At 37.8% G+C, this 22,368-nt stretch overlaps 3 protein-coding genes across 3 annotated transcripts; all 3 read left to right on the top strand.

Annotated features, from left to right (window-relative positions):
* Positions 1 to 1,637: 1,637 nt before the first annotated feature.
* Positions 1,638 to 5,054, top strand: LOC135637902 (uncharacterized). The gene is made up of 6 exons (XM_065150775.1): positions 1,638 to 1,894; positions 1,987 to 2,070; positions 2,156 to 2,195; positions 4,089 to 4,157; positions 4,517 to 4,626; positions 4,728 to 5,054. The coding sequence occupies exons 1-6, from the start codon at positions 1,794 to 1,796 to the stop codon at positions 4,861 to 4,863; spliced, it is 540 nt and encodes a 179-aa protein (XP_065006847.1). The 5' UTR covers positions 1,638 to 1,793; the 3' UTR covers positions 4,864 to 5,054.
* A 2,313-nt stretch (positions 5,055 to 7,367) lies between these two features.
* On the top strand, positions 7,368 to 11,195 carry LOC135584017 (uncharacterized). The gene is made up of 2 exons (XM_065150321.1): positions 7,368 to 7,507; positions 10,698 to 11,195. Exon 2 carries the CDS (start codon positions 10,719 to 10,721, stop codon positions 10,956 to 10,958), a length of 240 nt encoding a protein of 79 aa, XP_065006393.1. The 5' UTR covers positions 7,368 to 7,507; positions 10,698 to 10,718; the 3' UTR covers positions 10,959 to 11,195.
* A 397-nt stretch (positions 11,196 to 11,592) lies between these two features.
* Positions 11,593 to 17,304, top strand: LOC103985258 (transcription factor E2FB). Its single transcript, XM_065151488.1, is given in 12 exon segments — positions 11,593 to 12,281; positions 15,093 to 15,271; positions 15,508 to 15,567; positions 15,668 to 15,774; positions 15,835 to 15,899; positions 15,976 to 16,039; positions 16,182 to 16,234; positions 16,289 to 16,363; positions 16,451 to 16,499; positions 16,602 to 16,667; positions 16,762 to 16,835; positions 16,958 to 17,304. Coding segments are annotated over 11 exon segments (873 nt in total). The 5' UTR covers positions 11,593 to 12,281; positions 15,093 to 15,132; the 3' UTR covers positions 17,079 to 17,304.
* The last annotated feature ends 5,064 nt before the right edge of the window (positions 17,305 to 22,368 follow it).

Here is a 22,368-nt window from a genome sequence, read left to right as displayed (position 1 = left end):
TCGATCCGCTCACTAACAATATCATGGGCATCAAATGTATTATGATCCATATCTTCTTCGGCTTCTTTACTATTCTTTACTTAGCTAACTTTCTTCAAATATTTTATAAATATCTTTATAATCATCGATTATGAATGTCTTGTTCAAATCAAAGTTTTAAGTTTGAGATTTCAAGAAGATACTTCAATTTGCTCTTCTAATTTATAATCACTTTCAAAAATAAAGTTTAATGTTTGAAGTTGTGGAGAGGTATATCCTTCTGCTTAGTTTGGTATCGGATGACTACTTATCAAAATTACTTCTAATTTCGATATCCATAAAGCTGGTGTTTCATTTAAACTGTCTATCTTATCTAGAAAATAAAATATTTTATTTAAAAGAGGATCACTCCTATCATAATTAGCCTATATTTAAATGACATTCAAAATTAATAATACCAAACTATAAATATGTATTCATCTAATACTATATTTTTTTTTATTATTACAGTAAATGATTCAATGATGCAATGAATGATAAGCTGATGCAACTAGCGCTTCAGTGACACTACAAATGCTTCACCAATACAATGATCAATCATGTATTGATTCAGCGAGGCTGTGTAAAGTTAAATAAGGTTACGATGATAAACCATGGCTCAACTAACGACCATGACAATAGCCACTAGTAGGATGGTGAACGTCTTGTTAGAAAAAGATGACGACAACCTCTTATCCCATAAGAGACGATGACTATAGAGACTGAACGGGAAGGTGATGGCAACATCCTGCCCCATTAGCGATGATGACCATGGCCATTGATGCTCAACAGGAAGGCGATAACAACCACGATCACCGACGCTTAGTGAGAAGATAACAACGACTTTCTGTCCCATTGGTAATGATCATCACGATCATCGAGGCCCAATAGAAAGGCAACGGCTATAACTTGTTCCATCATTCAATTAGGCCGAAAAATACTCAAAGTTTCCTATTGGCAATAACGATATTTATATTGCATTCGTTGTATTTGCTTCAGCATGATTTTCTTCAATTGAAGAAGAAGGTCAACAATGATTTTCTTTGATGTTTCTATTGCATTCAAGATATGATGGGTTAGTTTTGGAGAAAAAGATGGGGCAATTTAAGCCTAAATTAGATCAAATCAAATAGTTAGGCTTTTATTACATCGCTTTGATTTGGTTGATGTCAAACAGATCGATTCAGTCAAAAAAAAATTTAGAGCCTCTTGATAAAAATTAAATATGTAGATGTAGATTTACCGATAGACATTGGTTATTTTTTTATTTTATAAAGAGCATTTCAGAAAAAAGATGCCTGCGTCATAAATCGGGTGACATCTGATAAATCCTCGTTTCTGAAGACTTTTATATATATATATATATATATATATATATATATATATATATATATATATATATATATATATATATATGGAACGATCAACGGCCACAGAACCATGCAAACCGACGCTATCTCGCCACGCGGCACGCTTCGAATCACCACCTTCTTGTTTCACTGGTGTAATTCGTTTACGCTTTAACAAAAAACCCATAAGAGCCACGAGTGGGAGCCACCTTTAAGCTCCGCACTTGTTGCAGTTACAAGACGGGTACCTGAGATGAGGGTAGCGAAAGGCCACTCCTGCTACCAAACGTGACCGCTGCCTTGGCTTTCTCGCTGTGTTTTCTTCGCTACCACTCTTCCCCCACTCTCTCGATCCGATTGCGATTAGGGTTCCAAAATCTCCTCTTCCATTGATCCACTCCGCTTTAAAGTTCTTGATTGCTTACGATGGATTACGAGCAGCGGGCAAAGGTATTCCAAGACGACAAATCTTTCAGCAACTCCGGAGGAGGCATCTCCGAATTCATCGTCCCCCACCTCCTCAAATTGTCAGTCAATTAATTATGCCTTTTCTTTACCTTCTGGGATATTATCTCTCTTTCTTTGTTGAATTTGTTTTTCTTGTCATGTACATATTCAGATATGGATCGCGTGCCACGGCACGAGACTTTGAAATCTACGCTCCCAATGCAACCTTTGAGGATCCTCTCATGTGCGCTCACGGGTGAGTAGCTAACCACAGTTGGCTTGTCAGGTTTATTGCCTAGTTGTTGCATTGATTAAGTTCGGCTCTCCTTATTTTTTTGCAGAGTGAAGCAGATCAAATCCGCGTTTTATTCACTCCCCAAGGTTTTGATTTGCTTTGTTGGCTTTAGTGTTCTTCGTCATGCTTTTGTCGAGATTGCTTTGATTTTTTATTGGTGCCTGTTGGTCTTTAAGAAGAATGCAATACATAGTAAAAATCTTATCAGACATTAATATTATGACAATAGCTCTAGTAAAATACACAGATTTTAGGAAGGTGCAGTACAACTAAAAGTAACACATGATAAGTTGCTAACAAGCTTATCTCAGTTGGAGAAGGGCCAAAGTTTTCATCTATAGTAGGCAAGATAATAGTGTTCTATATGGACCGCACAATGAATTGGTTGTGCGAAAGCTCTCTGAGAAAACTTCTGACAGGCCTTGTGCTAGAGCCTCAGGTTCGATGTAACCGTTCGATTTAGTCCCACGTTATAAGTGCCAAAGTCTTATATTAACTTATAAGGGTTTACTATTATTAACTTTGGCTTCAATAAAGTTAACACACTGATTTACTCTCACAAGTCGACTTGAGCTTCAGCATTCCGGGCTAGTGGTTCAGGCTTAATAAAGTTTGTTAACCTACCGGATCTAATCATGACAATGTCACTTGTGATAATAATCAGGATAATGGTTACTAGAATTTATATATTCTAGTTTATAGATCATCATGATTTGTTCCACGCTACTTTGACTTGGGAATAGTGTTTCATGTTTCATGGTTTGCTTTGTAATATGCCAAGTGAATGTTGATTGCTTAGTTTAGTGTTCATAATAACACAGTATAGAATTTTCTAATCAAGCTTGACAATTCGCATTTAGGAATCTTGATTGTTTTACAGTTTACTACCTTACTTTCCAATGTCGACCTCTCATGTCTTGTCACCGTTATTTCGAAATACTCAATAGACCAAGAATTAATTTTGTCCTGACTGAGTTCTTGGTAAGGGAAACGTCTTTTTTTCTTCCAACATACGACAAAGACATTCCCCAGGTGGAAAAATATGATATCTACAGACTGTAAAGTGCGGGTGCGTTTTGGAAGTAGGTTTAATACGGTAGTCAGCAGGTGATCAGTTATGTTTCACCTACGAGACTCATGACAGGGCTGTTTATATATATTCACTAATAACAACACATTTGCGATCCACTGAATTGATAGATAAAGATACGAAACGGTCACTGGGTCTCTAAAGTTAATGTGTGATGCAAACCTTTATAGGCGTTCACATAAAAATATGAGAAAACTTTTTAATTTTCTCATTAGGATTATGACATACGTTAGCATTATGAATTTACAAATTTAATTTTCTGAACCATCTAGCCTGGATAAGTAACTACTGTCAGAGTTTCCTGACTTTTTGGCTAACTATTATGTGTATTTTATATCCTCCAAATCAAAATTTGGTTGAATTTACTGACCATTGAGTACTTGGAAACAGATACAAGGACTCATGCAGTCGGATTTATAATTTTATACGTCTTACTTGATAGAAAATTGAAGTACATCATAATAAACTTGACTACTGCTAAACCTCAGTGCTAGTAGATACATTATGTAATTAGATCATGTAGTATTGCAAATTTGATCATTCAGTCTATGCACTTGCCCTTCAGGTGAACCATATTGATGCCATGTATAGCCATGCAGAGTAAGCTTTACTTTGCATTAAGATTGTCATTTATCGTCTATTTATTATTCTTCAAAGATAATTATCCATCTAATTCTATCTTAGATCTATTTTATTAGTATAGGCAGTGCAGTTGATCCTATAAATTTATACCACCATGACACACTTATCTGTGTGTTGCAGCTATCTCTTGTATTTTTAAGTATGTCTGGGTTACGGTTATACCTGATTAATCAATGTTGAAGATGTAAGTTTACCTCTGTATCAACGATATTTTCTATCATCAATTGAGGCAGTCTATGCCTTTCAGGTTTTCAGTGAATCTAGGATTGTTGAATATACAATACAAGAAAATGCAACTGGACCAGGAAAAGCTGAGGTATGTGGTTGTATTTTGCTATGAATCTCTGCATTGCTCTTCCAATATGCTTTTTTGTAACTTTCTTTTTTCCTCAAAAAGTTCAAAAATTATATAATTTAACAAGAACAAAAAGAGCCCTTTATACACACCTAATATATGCACATATGGGACTTTCTTCTTTGAAAATTACTTGCATACACACATAATGCACATGAACCTGCGATTTGCTTGCTGTTCAAGATGCCATATATGCACCATCTAGGTCCCATGATGATTCTACACCAGCACTGGCACACATCGAATCACCTCCATGTTCATACGGAAGTCAACAGAAACCTTTCTCTCTGTAATGACAACCTATTTTGTGTATGTTTCAGATTTTGATTGATAACAAGCAACATTACAAAATTTTCGGAAAAGATATCGATCTAGTATCACTTATTAAGCTGAAAGTTGAAGGGGGGCAAGTTGTCCATCATGAAGACTGGTTAGTCCAAGCTCTCACTGTCTTTTGGCATGCTTTAATTCCAGCATCAGTTTTGATAGATTTTGGTGATAGAAACTAATTCATCATGAATACAAGTGCAGGTGGGATAGGAAGCCTCTAAAGAACAGGGACACAACCAATCTCCCTTTGGTAGGACGGCTTGCAGAATATACACGCAGGGGCTCAATGCTAATTACACATGTCCTCATGGGTTTTGGCAAAGATCCAAGCCATTGAAATTTATCTCCCGAGTACCAGACGTCATGTTAGCTAATCACTAGTTTTGCCACTGCCACTGTTGTGTGCAGCAGATGCAATCTGCAAAGTTCACATAGATTGGATTGTACGCAAATGGTACTTCAGAAAGTATTGCAGACTGGACTGTAAGGAATAAAAGGTAAATATATTCATATTGATGATCTTGATTAGATTTGGCATCCAATGGCAGTAGCTTTCTGATGAGTGTATGAACAAATGCTGGTTGCTATCTCACTCGATATGCATAGCAAATGGAAGATTGTTTCAAGTGATTTCGTCTTGTGCATCATCCAAAGTTCTCAGTCAGGTATGGTACGAGGGCTACTCTGAACACAAATTCTCTTATTTAAATGAAAATGATATATATATATATATATATATATTCTTCAAGTAGCTAATATGTTTACAAAACATCTATGTTTGACCTCTCATAAGCTGAAATTGTTGCATAAAACAAAATAGTTATATGGTCTTATTGGATGTTCCAAACATTCTGTTTCAATCTTAGCGTTAAATCTGATGTATACTGATAAAGTGTTAGGTCACAAATGATATTTTTTATTTTTTTATAACTATTTCTTAATCAATTGAAACTAGTTAAATGCAGAATATTTTTTTTAATAAAAAATTTCATTCAATATGATTTTTTTTTCATAAATCATGAATCCAATTAAGTCGTCTACGAGGGTAAAAAGGTCATTTCATATGATATGGTTATAAATGATGAGATATTGAAGAGTTCCATATAGAGAGATTGGGAGGGGTAATTACACATTACTCCTATAATTAACTTTAGTTAGTATCCCGATCTATATATCTTAAAAAGTAGTATCGGGTCTCTAACCTTACGAAGGTAAAACATTTCATCCTAATTTTTCGTACATTGTTAACTTTGTTGATAGAAAAAATCGCATGTGTTGTTGCAGGCACAAAGAGTGTAAATAAAAAAATAAAAATATGAGTTTATTATTTTTAAATTATTAAATTTATATCCACTTCTCACCTTAACTGATTTCTCTTCCTCTCCACCACTCGCCCATCGCACCCACTTGACCTGCATCGCTCTTGCACTGCTCGACCATCATTGCACCTGTAATGCTCACCGTTATTGCACCTGCACCGCTCGACTATCGCCTCTCTTGACCTGCTCAACCCCATCACCCTGGACTCGCTCAACCACTATCGCTCTTGCACCGCTTGATCGTCGCACCTACATCGCTTGTTGCTATTGCACTAGACCCAACTCGCCTATCGCACCCTGCTCACCTACTGCACCTGCTCACCCGCCACCCCGTCATCCTCGCCATGGCCGACAACGGTCTCATCATTGTCAAAGAAGCTTGCTGCCTATGTGTCTCCTCTTTAGAATCGACCCAATAAGAACTCAGTGTTCCAGCGGTGCGTCGATGCTAAGGTCCAATAGTGGGACGACCTCACCTTTGGGATCGCCTTCTACTGCTGCGACTCGTTCCTCCTCAACCAGAGCCTACAGTTGTTCCCTTACAACAGCCACCTCTCCCTCTCCTCTCGTGACACTCATCATCTTCCACTCCAAGGTCAACAAGATCTCCCTCCTCACTGTCAACACCACCATCAACCCCTCCATATGATTCATTCCCCTTTTTTATCTCCTCTGATTTAATATACATATGAATCGAATATCTCAATCGAGCTAATAAATATGCTTAATTCCACTTGGAATATTACATTAAATCTATTCTTATATTGTTAGACAAATGCATCATCAACCAGACTATTGCTTCTTTGCTTTTCCAAATCAATAGTTGAGGATTCATGGTGGCATGTGCTAGTAGAAAATATGTAGCAATGTCCTCTCCCGTCTTTGTTTGCAACGGTTCATATGCTCCAAATGCTTCAGCGAATGCGCACAATTGTGCGGTAGATGAGCAGGTGTGGCAGTCTATTGAGTGTGACGGTGAGTTGAGTTCGGTGTGGCGACAATGAGCAATGCAGGAGCGATAGTGGTCAAGCGGTGCAGGGGGTCAAGCGATGTAAGTGTGGCGACGACGAGTGATGTAGGTGCAACGGCGACAAGTATTGTAGGTGTGATGATAGTCGAGCAGGTATAGTGGACGAACGATGGGCAAATAGGCAAGAAAGAGGAGAGGAAGAGAAATATTTCAAAAATAAATTTAATAATTTAAATAAATATTTTTTATAAGTGACAATACGTGTAATTTTTTTAATGAAGTTAGCGATATAAGAATTAAGGTTAAATATTTTACAAATATAAGGATCTAATATTATTTTTTAAAATATAAAGATCGAGATGTTAATCATATTTAAATATAGGAATAATCTGTAATTATTCCGATTGGGGGAACTAACATAAATAGCGCTTTTATTCCGACCATCCATCACATCAAGGTCTCGCACAAGTGAACTCTGAAGCATACTGATCCCATGACACAGGATATGAACCTCACATCCCATGTTAGGGTTAGTATTCCTTGGGCATCGAGAATCTTCGGACGGGGGCTAGACGGCTTCAGTTTAACATAGTCTGACGGAGCAGCAGATTGTATTTGGGGATAAAGCTTCGGAGGGCAGGGGATTGATTGCGAACTGTGGCGAGATCGTGCGTCTGGATTGGCAGGAGCAGGTGCGGCAGTCCCACAACGCAATCTTTCGATTATCTTTCTCTTTGTTCTAATTTCGGTTTCTGATTTCTTATTTCTCTTTCCAATCACCTGATGATGTTCCCTCCTTTAAGACGATCTCAATTCACCGCTGAAATAATTGGGTATTTTGTGGAATGCCATGCCTTCAACTTGTTTGGTTAAATGCATATTAGCGTGCAGCATCTTCTTTTACCAGCTGATTTGTCTTTAGAGATAGATGCAATTGGCGTTGCATCACGGGAATTTATGAGTGATTCCAATCAAGTTAACTGTTTAGGATCTGTAGAAAATCTATACTGTGGAAAGAGGAAAAATCAAAGAGTGTCCACAGACCTAGATAATCAATGCAAAATCAGTCAGCGGTAGAATTATAGGTTGGTAATGAGGATGTTGTTGTTTTCGCAACCTTAAGCTGAGATGTCAGTCTGATCTGTGTGCCCATGCAAGCGAGTTACCAACTTCTTTGATCATCTCAGACATGCTAAATATATAAATTTTGCAAGGATTAGGTATTGGTGGACATGTCTTCACTGACCTTGAAAATGTGTCGTGATTTTTTCTGCTTGAAACAGGCAAACGTTGAACATTTGATAAAAATAGTGTTGATGATGCACAACAAAATACAAATAGACAGACATATTAAGTAATAGTTGGAGACAGAAAGGATATTTGAGTTTAAGAAGGCACGCTATGCATTCCCAAGGTACGATCCTGAGCTCGATCTAGAACCCTTCAGCGTCATGCTTGCCAATGGGTTTTAGATGCCCAAGTTCTCAGCTGGTTCTCAAATGAAGTTATGTTATACCAAACAAAAATAGATGGAGACACAGAAAGCTAAAAAAGTCAAGAAGAGTGTTGGTATAGGAGTTATATTTCTGTACATGACTTTGTTTTGTAGAAGAGAAGACCCCCTTATAAGAAAAAGAAGATGAAGGAAATAAGGTGATTATTTTGCACCTGGGAAAAAACTGATCATTTATGGAGGGATTGATGAGAGATTGTGTGTAAGTTATTCCCATTGTCCAAGTGTCTCTCTTGAAACAGTGAAGTAAAGAATATAACACATTACAAAAGGCCAAGTCTAAAGAGATTTACAAAGGCAATATTAAGTTGTTAACCTCTCAAATAAGTGGAATATCTAACAGGAGAACCATGTGCTGAAATTCTACCCAACTTGATTAACTAATCGAACTAACACTGTATAAACTGTTTCATTAGGAAGAGTTATTGAGTGTCCAAGAAGCCTTCTTAGATAGTATATTTATTACTAGCAATGTTCATCCATTTTGAATTTGAAACAAATGTAAAAAAGGAGAGAACTGTTGCCATCAAGAATAAGTCATTCTCGTTTTGTTAGTATGCACAGTTGTTAGCCTATCCGAATGATTGTTACTCATCCGTGTTATTCTCTGAGATGTTTTATGAACCATGGACTTGTCATCGAACTTATATGAAATAACAGTTCTTTCCATGCACTCCTTCCTTTCTCAAACATGTAAAAGGAAACTAACAATTACACAGTGTCACACAGGATACAAATGTTTATGAAGCATGTTCTATGTTAGCAAAACCAGAGTGTGGTTGATGACTTAGTCTTACACGCATCTCCTTGAATTAATATATGAGGATTAATATATTATTGTAGACATATGTAGATAAACGGAGGTGTAGGTTTGATGCAGTAGTTTGACCATTGAAAAGGTTGTCGGGTTCCTTTCAGAATTTATAAATCTAGGTAGTGGGCAAAACATGTATTTCCTCTTACCTTGTCTTTATTAAGTTGACTTCGTTTCTTTAGACCTTAGATGGCTTGAAATCAACAAGAATATACTAGCTTTGTGGAATTCTATTCATTCTTTCTTGGATCATATGTATCAATAGATGAAACTTTATACAAATCCTTTAGCCGATTCATGCTGTCAACTAAGATCACTGCATTAGTGATAGATTTAATGCAGTAGTTTAACCTTTGAAAAGGTTGACAGGTTCTTTTCAGAAGTCATAAACCCAGGTGATAGGTAAAAGGAAAGATGAAGAAAATTAAGAAACTAATGAAATAAGCCATAAGGTTAAAGAACACTAGTGCCTATGAAATGTTAGTGGTGTCATTCACTGAATCTATTGTGATAACAAGTATGAGGTAGTATATCTTGTACTTCTTATTCTGGCAATAGTCAATGGGTCTTAGGATCAGTCGATATTGGACTACATCGATTGGGTTGGTCTCAGTCAGCACACTTGGATTAGGACCTTGGATTTCAAGACCATAATAAATCATGTTTTTTTATTGAAATTTAAGGTATTAGCATACAAAAACTCAGTGGAGAGTCATGTCAACACAATGCTGGGTCATGCCCCCCATGCCTATCCAATACAATTGGCAATGCTATGTTTCACGACACCTGGCAAGGTGTTCCATAAACTTAGAAATTCTGGATAGCCTTTGGGGATAATTGTCAAAACTCTGTAGTTTATGGATTATGTAGTCTTTAAAAAGATTATGAGATACAACAAGAGTTAAATTTAAGAGTACTTGTACCTATTTTGGTTTTGTTGTGGTTTTAATACATGAGTATTCTTCATTGATGGTTTGTTATGCTATCCTGTTTAGTGATGACCTATTGAATGTTCATAGTTGGTGGTATGAATACCAATTAATATGTCAAAAGAGAGTTAAGATCAAAGAATTATGGAATAACACACCCTTATCTTCAGAAATTAATGTTGGTGGTGGGCTGTTTTTTTCTTTCCCCCTCATTCATGTCTTCACCTTTTATTTTTTTGGGAGTGTCCAATTGTGATTGTGATACATGTAGGTTTCTGATAGTAGATCAACATGCAGGCTTATGTGATAGGAAAGTTTTAGTTTTAACGATTTCTTCAAAGATTTTTAGTTATTTATGATGTTCGAGCCTTCTTTGTATGCAGGCTTCTGTGATAGGAAAGTTTTAGTTTTAATGATTTCTTCAAAGATTTTTAGTTATTTATGATGTTCGAGCCTTCTTTGTCGTCTCATTCTTCTATTCACAAAAACAAAATTCTTCATGTGATGCTTATCACTCACTATTTCTGTTTGCTTCTTCAGCAAGCTCTCCATTTTAATTACATAGAGCATGGTATCTAATTGTCCTTGTCCTATTTTATTATGTCTTGTTTTTTTTCCTGCTCCAGCAAAAATCATAATCTGGCGTCATGGGGAATAAGCCTGCAAAGCAAGAGACTAGGAAGGATGAGATCTTTGCAAGAGTCATGCCTCCACTAGACCAAGCCTTTGTTAGATGGCTTGCTCGCGATGTCAAAAGATTGCATGCTTTCGCCCCAAGAAATCCTCGTGCCATAAAACCACCGGATCATTATATAGAGTACATGCGGCTGTATGGTTGGCTGGATCTCGACATGGATGATCCGGACCTGGCTTGTTTGATTAAGTAGTTTGTCTCGCCTTGCTATGTACATGATGCAAGTGTCTCTCTGGTTGTTTAGTGGATTTCACAAATCGAGATTGCAACTTCACTTAATTCTTCTTTGAGAATATGTTGGAGAAAGACAGTCATATCAACTGCTGTGCAGAACATAATCCATAAAGGTAATGTGTATGTAGATTGCAAGTATGATGGTGTCTCGTGATGGAACTCACCACGTATTGATGGAATATGTTTTTGATGCTGAGATCCTCGTTTTGTTTTACATGTTTTGTTGTACCTTTACAGACAAAGCAGAAGATGACTTTTGATTGTGTCAAATTGGAAGGACTATTAGGTTGATGTGGGTCAATAATACGGATTGGATACATGTGTTTGATCTGAGTCAAACTGCAAGGACTATTATGATACTTTATCTAGCTGAATTGTGTATGTGTTTATATGGCTGAATAATCCTATCTACAATTCTCCATGTTGAAGTCAGTGGAAAAGTAACCAACAACTATTAAAGTATTAATGGAAATTGCGGTTTATACCCCAATACTTTGGTATTATCGCCGTAAAACACATACAAGTCAGACGTATGCCTAGAAAAAGAGAACTCGCGGGGATTTGGCGCACGTCGCTGAATCCAACGGCTACCTTCTACGCTTTAGACAACTGTCCCAAAGACTTCCTTCCCTGTTCTCTGGTCGTTCCAACAGCCGAACAGCTGTGTATAGGTGTATAACGTGACCGTCCATGAACGCTGCCTCTCATCCGACGACCGTGCGATGCTAACGGTGGTGTACGAACAAAATTTTAATATATTTAATGAATTATCTAGTTAAATAATTATTTAAATGGGGCCGGAGTGACGCCTCCGCTTCATTTCCGAACCAAGTCTGAACTCTATTATTCCCTCCCGCGCTTTCTAACCTACACACGACCTCATCTCCCTCTCCCTCCTCCTCCTCGTCCACGGATCCCAGACCCCGATCCGCCCCATACCTATCAGCCATCCCCCGCCACCACCTTGGGCGCCGTCGGATCCCCTTCTTCCCGCTTCTTCCGCCGCTGGAATCGGGCCAAGAACCAGGGTTTGGCCTCGGATTCTTTCTTGGAGGACGACCGGGGGTTCCTTTTGTGATTTGGTTTGTTTTGTGCTGGGAGGTCGATGTCTGCCGGCCGAGCAGCTGGAAGCCGCACGCCGCAGCTGCCGAAGCGGTACCTTCCGTTCCCCTATGCAACGCTACCGTTTTTTGCTACAGATGAATACCACCGGCTCCCGGCCCCCGATGGGCGTCGGATCACCGGGGATGAGCTGGCCGATGCCCTAGTTATTAAGACGCCTGTGAGTCTCATGTTGGAATGTTGTCTCCCTATTGATTTGAGCTTGAGATGAATTGAAGCATTTAAACCTCATTGTATGCTAATTTTGCTGCTCGACTTATCATTTCTCTTCTAGATGGACATGATTGTTTGCCCTTGTAATGTGGATTCCCATCTTTTAAGAAACAAAGATATTATAAATTGTGTTCATGCAATGTTTTTTGACGTTGTTGATGTCATAGATCTGCATTTCTTTAGTTTTCTTAGATGTTATGCTAAAACTTGGGAAGGTTATTTGGAATGTCAAATTTGAAGGATTTCATTGCTACTCAGTGAAACTTGGAAATTTAGGAGAATAGTGCAGAAATGTCCAACGATAAGGTGTGCAAAAATTTAGGAGGGCAAGCCTTGGTACAACTGTAAAGTTGCTCATTTGCGACCTAGGAGATCAGGGTTCGAATCACGGAAAGAAGTCTCTTTAGATATTTAAAGGTAAAGTTACGTACATTGACCCTCCCTCCTCTGATCCCGCATTGGTGGGAGCCTTGTGCACTGGATGCAGAAATGTGCAGCTTCTATGAGGACAGTACAAATTTTTAAGTGCTAAAACTTGTTATGCTTAATTGAAACTTTTAGTATCAGAAATATAAATTTTTAAGCTTTGAAGGACACTATGGGTATAAATGGTGCCAATGCTTGCTTTAAATTATGACAAATGATAGTTTATTATAATAGATAGCTTACATGTTTGTAGAATATAAAGGTAGAATCTACATTTAAATTTATAAGATGAAGGGTATGAGTAGGATCAACAGTGATGATCAGGTTTACATGGTATGCATACTTTATCAAGGTATGCAAGATGTTGCAACCTAGTCATTTCTTAAAAAAGAAATTGCTGTTTTCATTCTTATTCTGCAAAATGGTTGGCATTGTATTCTCATATACTTCATGATGGCATGTGTACTTTTCAAGGTATGGAAATGGGATTGTTCCAAATATTTATTTCATCGATCACAAAACTTCTAGTGACAGCTGAAGTTTGATATCCCCACTGAAGTACATTAAGGTGTCAAAAGACTCATGTGGCCTCAATAGAATATCATCCATTTTTGTTTATTCAAAGAGGAGCTTTACTATGTAACAGAGGTTTTGAACATATGGAGACTCAGATCTAGAAGGTAAATGTCAGGATTTTTTGAGAGAGGACTAAGTATGAAGATATTCCAAAGAATATCTATATTGAAGAAATTGCTTTGTTCAATTCGGAGCAAGAACCGTTGGCATGTTCATAACTTGTAACATGTGACTTGGCACTTTCCATATATCCATCTAATTTTAGTCAGCAGCAAGTTCCTATTAGAAATCTGCCAATCTTTTGGCTAGTAATTTTTATTTGAATCTAATTCATCATGTAGATACTAGCTTGTTTCTTGGTATCTTTTATAACAACATCAATGGTTTCATGGCGAATAATGTACTTCTTTAACCACAAGTTTTATGTTGATCAGAGTACAAAATGATAGGTTCAATAATATTTAGGAAATCAAATATTTTTTGTAAAAAGATGTGTCTTCTAGAGTTTTGAGAACTTACAATTATGTAGCCAACCCTAAACTCTTTGGAATATTGTGATGCTGAAAATCCATCATTATGTAGTCATTTTGTCTCTTCCTTCAAAGAGCTCAATAGCATGAAAAGATCTATAATAACCCAAATGATTGCGGCCAGGGTTCATCGTACCACGATGTACTGCTTGGCATGGGCGGTACATATCGATCACATAGGGAACCATTATGGGCGGTACATACTGGTTTGTTGGTATGTCTCATTGTACCATGTGTCAGTACATCGATACATATCATATCGATGATCGATACACTAATATGGACTGGTAAGGCGAATCATGGTTGTAGCATTACATTCATTGTTGTTGGTGGACAACTTAGGGCATCCTGGTTTTATCTTTACATTTATGTTGTGGGAGGATAAGTATTTGATGCATTTTTATAAATGGTTTGATTAATAAAGATTGGCATAAAACAATTAACATATTATTTGTATGACATTAGTGTTTCTAGAGAACTGTCATTACCACCACACCATGTCTCGGTAGCAAGTACTCTAGTGCCAGCGATTTGAAGTAAATAATCTGATATCAAACTTATTCTAGAAAAGGTTAGAAAGAATATGAAGTGTCATGTAAACTCATCTGATATGGGCTTCAACTTAGAATAAGTTATTGACTTATTGGTGATTATGAAGTGTCATGTAAGTAACACAAGAAAGTTGTGCTTCAGCATCTGAATTTTGCTTGAGAAAATTCTATGTTAAACAAGATCTTTGTTCGGACTTGTTTTTCAAGTTGCTCTTGATAGATTGAAAGACACTGCTAGAAGTTATTGGTTCATCTCTTCTAGCCTGTTATTAAATGTAGTTATATGCATAGTAAAACTAGGGCAAGATTTAAGAAAGTTTGAAACTTCTTCAAAATTTTCCAGTGTTTCTGTTAGTTCAGCTAAGCCATCTAGTCATCAGGAAAGATGAGGATGATAAAAAAATATAGGGCTTTCAACTCAAGTTATTGTCTTTGTCCTTACAACAGAATGCAGAAAGTCTTGTATTATAGCTATAATGGATTGACTATTAATCCTTTCAGTTAACCACATCTATCTTACCTTGCTTGTAGATCTAATGTGTATATATATATATATATTTTAATTTTATCAGTATTCCAGATCTTAGGCTTACTTTAATCTTGTGTCATCAAATTTGCTGAGATGTATATTCCTTTATGTAAATTTGAAATTTTAACTTGCTACTCATAATTTAGTGAACAAGAAGATGATGAGGCTGCAGAGTCAAGTGAGTGGATGACGAATCCTTTTAATGCTGAAAGACATAATAATCTTTTCTCACACCAAAATCAGGAAACAGAAGAAAGAAAGCTGGCAGATCCAAGGTTGCGAAGTACAAGAAGTCTTTACCCTCAAGCCCCTATGTCAAACCATGGTGCATAGGTTCACCCTTCCATTATCATCAAAATTTCATACTAGTAATCTCCACTAGGAAAATTCACCCATCAGTTACTTGCATACATGCACCTACCTATCTTTGCAACTGGCTAATGAGATATGCTGTTTCTTTGCCAAATTTCAAGCTTAGATATGATAAATTCCCAATTGAAGGGCTTGGCCTGCATATGATCTACATATGCAAATTTTATCAGTATCATTGTGGTCCTGCAGGTTCACCTTCATGCAACACCTTGACTTCAGTTGGTACTTGCCATTATGACAGCTCTCTAGGTGATCAAAGTCATGGCTAATCTAGAAACTTCAGGCAATATACTGGAAATTTTCTTTGCTTTTTGCTTCTGACAATTGTGTTGTGTAATTTCCTTTTCAGGACTCCTGACCAAAAAGTTCATCAATTTGCTTAAACATGCAGAGGACAGCATCCTTGATTTGAATAATGTTGCGGAAACACTTGAGGTACTGCAGATGCTTAATAACGTAAACGACTCAACTTTGTTTTTGCTATAGTAAGAATTATATTGTGTAGGTGCAGAAGAGGTGGCTAATGTCCTTGTAGGGATTGGACTTATAGAAAAGAAACTCAAGAACAAAATTCATTGGAAGTAATTCATACTTTTTCCTTTTGGAAGTTTATTTTATATCTCAGTGTTCTCGAGGTCTTGGTTCATTGCTTGGCAGGGGACAAGAGTCACAAGACAACACAAGACCAGGAGAAGTTGATACTGATATCTCAGTACTACAGGTATGATGTACATGTGCATGCTCTTTGCAAGACCAAAAAACCACTGTTCTCAGTTTATACTTATCTGTAGAGCCATGTTGTGAAATTCTTTATTGTGAACCAAGTAAACTCATCTGAATTATCCTAGTTTCATATTCTTCAGGTGGATGTTGAAAAATTTGCCCTGCAAGAGTGCGGTTTTGATGATTGTATCAGGTCAGGTCAGGTTTTAATAGAGCTGCTAGGCTACTGAAGTCACACATCCTAACAATGCGTTGAAACACTTTCTTCACAGCAAATTTGTGAAAGACTGAGGGTCCTTATTGAAGATGAAATCAATCAAAAGTAAGTATTTTTCCTCTTGCATTTACATTTTGAATATGTTATCAATCCATGCAATCGCCATATGACATGATATTTTTGTGACTTTAGGTTGGTATATGTGACTGAAGATGACATCAAAGCTCCACCATGCTTTCAGGTGATGGTCTGTTAGCTTGCTTAGTTTATAAACGGCAATAAGGCACTGGCCTCTTCTCCATTATGAATATCATGATATTATCCTCATGTATCTTATCTGCAGGATGAAACATTAATAGCAGTAAAAGCACCTCATAGTACTACCCTGGAAGTTCCAGACCCTGATGAGGTGAGAAGAGGGAAAGCCTTGGAGAAGGACTTGTTTTTAAGTTTTAGCACTTCATTGGTTTGACCATCTTTAAGTCTGTTTCCTCTCTACGCAGGTGAGTAATTATCTGCAGAGATACATGATTGTCCTAAGAAGCACAATGGGCCCGATAGATGTTTAACTTGTTAGGTTATGTTTACCCTTTAGTTTGTCATTCTAGACTGTCAAGCTTTCTACACAATTATTTGAGTTGGGCTCTGCTCTGACCTTCATGTGTTGTCCCTTGGTGTTCTTTTTCTTCTTGTTGCTAGTCAATTTGAGGTGAGTGGTGTTGAGCCATCTCGAAGGCTCGTTTCTGGGAACTCTGGCGAACTCAGGGTCTGTTGCGAACCCATGCTGGCAGAGTTACAACGGAAGAGAGCAGAGGGTTAATCAAGATAGTGACATAAGTTCCTCGCAGGATTTTGGCGGTGGTATTATGAAGATAGTTCCCTCAGATTTTGATGTAAGTACAGTTTTTGGTTATGGAGATATTAAGCCATTATATCTGCATATGCAACTCATCTCTGTGGTCTGCATCATGGACATCACAATAGACCATTCAATTAGGATCCCTTCTACAGTATATGTAATGACTAGCAATTTAAATATAGTTTGACTAGAGTTGAATCTGACTTTGATCTCAATAGATGACTTGTTAAATAAGAATTTTAATTTAATTTATTTTGTTTAAATGATCCCAATCATTTATTTCATGATTGAAATATGATCCTCTTTGGTAATTGATAGTTATTAAAAAAATTTCTAAAAGGATATTTTTATTTTGTGATGATAATCTATTGCAAATATGAGAAATTTATTATGAAATTGATCAGATTAATTTTGTTATGTTATTTAAAATTTAAAAAGTCATGTTATTAATCTATTTTGGAGAGAGAGAAACACTAGAATTCTATGATTTTGTAAGCATAATGTTGATATTTTCGTGACAAAATTTAGTATATATTTTTATTATGATATGTTATTTAATATGAAATCTGTAACATACATTATTTGGTTTTTGTACATATGTCATGCATACACCTCCGTTCATAGGTGTGCACAATCCTTATATACATAAGTGCACTTATATGCATGTATAAATTCTAACCAGTACGATAGTGCATCTATTCAAAACCTAGCTGACCTTAGATGTGGTGCCCATCTCCCATGCTATCCGGAGACCTCCCTCCTTCCCCCTCTTGCAACTCTATTTTCTCTCTCCTCATTCTTCACTTCATTCTTATACTTTCTGAATTTTTCAAAGGTCTCGGACTTATATTTCATTAAGTACACATATTCATATCTTGAAAAATCATCAGTGAAAGTAATGAAGTAGGAGTAACCACCATTAGCATGAGTTGACATAGGTCCACATACATCACTATGTATGAGTTCCAACAGCTCAGTGGCTCTCTCTCCAGTTCCACTAAATGGAGAGTTAGTCATTTTTCACGAAGGCAAGGCTCGTAAGTTGCATATGACTCATAATCGAATGAATCTAAATATCTATCCTTTTGTAACTTTTGAATCCTTCCCTCATGGATGTGACCTAGCTTACAATGTCACACTTATGCACTATTCACCTTATATACTTTCTTCTTAGACACACTTACATTAATGATATGTTGAGTAGTGTCTAGCATAAACAAACCATTATGCAACTATTATTCACTAACTGTCAAACATGAAATGGAGATAATGTTTTCAATAATAGAAGGAACAAAATAATATACATCTAATACAATAATAACTCCACCAAGCAGATGTAAGATGACCTCGTCAATAGCTACTACAGTAACTTTTGCTCCATTGCCCATCTTGAGGTCCATCTCACCTCTCGCAAATCTCCTAGGTCTTGCTAGAACCTGCAACGAATTACATATATGATAAGCACTACTGGTATCCAATACCCATGTGTTATCATAAGAGTATGACAAATGAAGACTGATCATAAATGTACCAAAAGCTTATCCAAGCTTCTGTTTCGCCCTCTCTGCAAGGTACTCTTTGCAGTTCCTCTTCCAGTGCCCATCTTTGTGTTGGGAAATCTTAGGGCGACATCACATGCGCAGCGGAAGAACAAGAAAATAAAATCTCCGATTCCCAAAGAGATGTTCGTCGTCGTGCGAAGATTGGTGCGCAAAATCCGTAAAACTTAAAACTGCATATAGAGTAGATTGTGTTACCTAGGAAGATCGTATATCCATGTTTCCTTGTAGATCCTTAGGAGAGGGTGAAGGAGGTCAAGCATCCTCCTCTCTAGCGGTAATCCACACAGTAGGGTTGCGACGACGCTCCTCAAAACTCCAAGCCTACTTTGAGGTGGAGAGGGAGAGGAGAATAGGAAAGGCAAGCAAAGGCTCTAGCCTATAAGGCTCTGAATCCCTCCTATTTATAGAGGTCCCCTGTCAAACCCTAATGGGTCCTCCCCTAGTGGGTATTGGATCTGCATCCAATAAACAAGGGCTCCGTCGGATATCTCATATCCGAACCTCTACTTATCGTAATACCTACCATATGTGTGTGACCCTCTAGGCCCAATATCGAGCTGGCCATGAGTCATACCTGTCAGAACTCCTTCTAACTTAGTGAATTGTTATCTCTGTAATAATTCACTCGACTCATCGACTACGGACGTACTAGGCCACTACGCCGTAGTCCCCAAACGATACAGGGGAATCCAATCAATTGGACTTGTCTGGCCTTAGTTACCGTGTACCTATAGTCCCTCATCCATCTAATATCCCAGAGATCGTATATCGAGCATGGTGCTATCAGACCCATACGGTTTCTACTCAAGTCTCGCTCTAATCGGATTCTCCCGGAGAACTCTTTCTCTCTCAACCCGAATGACCTTGGCCAGGGATTTGTTTGAGCAAGAACACATGGGATATTCCTCTCAAGACGCCGAGAGTGGATGATCCTCTATCGACACTCAATAGCCCTCGTAAGGTCGACTACCACTCCCAATAACCAGCTCCACTAGATCTGGGACATCCAAACCTATAAGTCTGGTATCAAAGAGTGGAGCACTCATACAGGACATCCTTGGTGTCTCAAATCTAAGGACCAAATACTCCACTAGGACTACGGAATCGTTGTCTGACAATAAGGCATCATCAACCATCCAGCATTCCGTAAGCGGAACAATCAGTGAACTCATTCTCCAATGAGTACCTGTACTGTATCCCTAGTGTCCCTACACGAGCAGCTATGAGACCAGTTGCATCCATCATATGGACGGGTATACAGCACACCAGTCTATCCGGTTATCACGATGTCCCTCTCGAGTAACTTATGACCGGGATTATTTAGGATATGTGTTTAAAGGTGAATCAATCTCATTATCATGATCTCATCACGATCCGATTCCCATTGCACAAATCCAATGACATCACAATATATATATGCATATATGCAATAGTTATAAAGTGATATACGCCAAAATATAATAAGCAAAAAGATTCTGTATCAAATCACACGTGCCATCACTCATGTGATTGGCTTGCTGGGCACCTATGACTAGCACTTTGCCATAGTAGAAGCACTGACCTTTGTCCTTTGTCGAGTCTTTCTCAGCAATATTTGCTTTACTTAGTTTACCCTTATTAAGGGACTTTTTTGCTTTCCTTTTCTTTTTGGTCTCACCAATATAGAGAACTGGCTTCTTTTTCTTGATAGTGCTCTCTGCCTCTCTCAACATATTAAGGAGCTCCGGGAGAGTCACATCAAGTTTGTTCATATTAAAATTCATTATGAATTATGAAAATGAATCTGGTAGGAATTAAAGCACAATGTCCACACACAAGTTATCCTCTAGGACCATTCCTAGACCTGTGAGTTTCTCTATGCACTCAATCATTTTTAGGACATGGTTCTTAATCGGTGTCCCCTTAGTTATCCTAGCACGGAAGAGGCTCTTGGATATCTCATATCGCTGAGTCATTTCCTGTTCCTCAAATACTTTATGGATATATAGGAGAATGGATTTGGAATCCATCTTTTCATGTTGTCTTTGTAACTCAGGAGTCATAAAGCCCAACATGTAACACTAAGCAAGAGTGGAGTTATCAATGTACTTTACGTAGCAAGTGATCTCATCCTTGCTTGCCCCTTCCTCGGGTGTAGGCATCACTGTATCAAGGATGTACGTAATTTTCTCCACCGTGAGAATAATTCTCAAGTTACAGAGCTAATCCGTATAATTTGGACCAGTGAGGTAGTTGATATCAAGTATGCCACGTAAGGGATTTGAAAGCGACATTTTTAAAAAATAAAGATGCAGTAGAAATAAATAACATACAGATTTTATAAAAATAAATAATCAAGATATTAATTTCTATCTTAATAAACTTCCACTATTTTACTAGCGAGTCACACGATACCCTCAGCACGTGAAACGGAAGTCTCTGGCAGACTTTTAGTGGGGATCTGGATCTAATCAGTGTCTTAGTGTAACCTCAAGGGACTCGACTAATCACACTAAGCCCGAAAGGTAGGCAACTCTTACTGTTCACAACTTATTGTGATTTCCATCCTGTTCGGCCTCCGAATCACCATAGTCTCAAGGGACTTGACCAACCATGATGTTCGGTTAAGTCAACACCATCGTTATAAGATGAGTCTGATTCGATGATATACCCTCGAGGGACTCGACCAAGCATACCATGTCCTCATGTCACCGGTGACATCTCTATGTCATAGGCAAGATAGCGAATCGCGATGTAGGTGAGCCTCAAAGGACTCGACCAACTCAACCTACACCGAGAATCGATCCCTACCTATAACAATGGAAGGTCACGTGGGTCAATCTAATTGCCTCATGTTTACCGACTTAATATTATCGAGAGAGGAGTTTCTATGATTTGGTATCCTAATATGACATGTCACACATATACATATTTAATATATATTTACATCACATGCAAATATATATATATATATATATATATATATACATATTTAGTAGATGTATAAGCAATCACAGCAGATAATCATGGATCACAGCCTAATATGATTAGGCCCGAGCCAATGGGCCTAATCACTCACATCAAGATCTATGTGTGTAGCGGTGCATCTCCATGCCTTGTGATCGTCTATCTTGCCCTCGTCGGTTCCGTCAGCATCTCGACGCATCTCCATGCATCGCAATCGTTCGTCTCGTAGGTCCGCTATCGCTTCCACACTCCCGCTGTGCCTCCTCATGTGATTATAACTTAATCATAGGCACGTAGGCCCGACAATAAAGGAGAAATAAAAAATGGAGGCTTGCAGTCTCCAATAATAATAATCATAAGTACACACATCATACGGTCCATGATCATTCGTCCACATATCATACATTACATGTATAAATCATCATCATGTAGGATAACTAGATAATAATAAAAAATAATAATCAATTAAACCTTTTAATTAATTAATATTTTTTGAATTCAGGGACATATAGGGAATTTTTAACTTTTGAGGGGGTATTTTCGTAATTTAGATAAAAGGACAAAAATCGAATTTGTCATATTCATAGGGGCAAAATTATCTTTTTCCCCAAAAACCCTAACCCAATTTTTCCCTTTCCCCTGCTAATGTCGTTGCCGCCGCCACCCTACTGACGGCAGCTTGTGCGGCGGAGGGGCGTGGGGCACCGCCCTTGCCCACGAGCGGCGCCCCCACCTGCGGATGC

This window comes from Musa acuminata, chromosome BXJ3-5 (genome assembly GCF_036884655.1).
Source record: "Musa acuminata AAA Group cultivar baxijiao chromosome BXJ3-5, Cavendish_Baxijiao_AAA, whole genome shotgun sequence".
In the NCBI taxonomy this organism is placed as follows: Eukaryota; Viridiplantae; Streptophyta; class Magnoliopsida; order Zingiberales; family Musaceae; genus Musa; species Musa acuminata.
This window is presented reverse-complemented; position numbering and strand designations above follow the sequence as displayed.

Bases quoted from the DNA above. Each gene is read 5' to 3' on its own strand.
- LOC135637902 (XM_065150775.1), top strand. From the start codon at position 1,794: ATGGATTACGAGCAGCGGGCAAAGGTATTCCAAGACGACAAATCTTTC. The intron at 2,196-4,088 runs GTTTTGATTTGC...TATGCCTTTCAG, and splicing joins CGTTTTATTCACTCCCCAAG to GTTTTCAGTGAATCTAGGAT. The intron at 4,627-4,727 runs GTTAGTCCAAGC...ATACAAGTGCAG, and splicing joins GTTGTCCATCATGAAGACTG to GTGGGATAGGAAGCCTCTAA.
- LOC135584017 (XM_065150321.1), top strand. From the start codon at position 10,719: ATGGGGAATAAGCCTGCAAAGCAAGAGACTAGGAAGGATGAGATCTTT.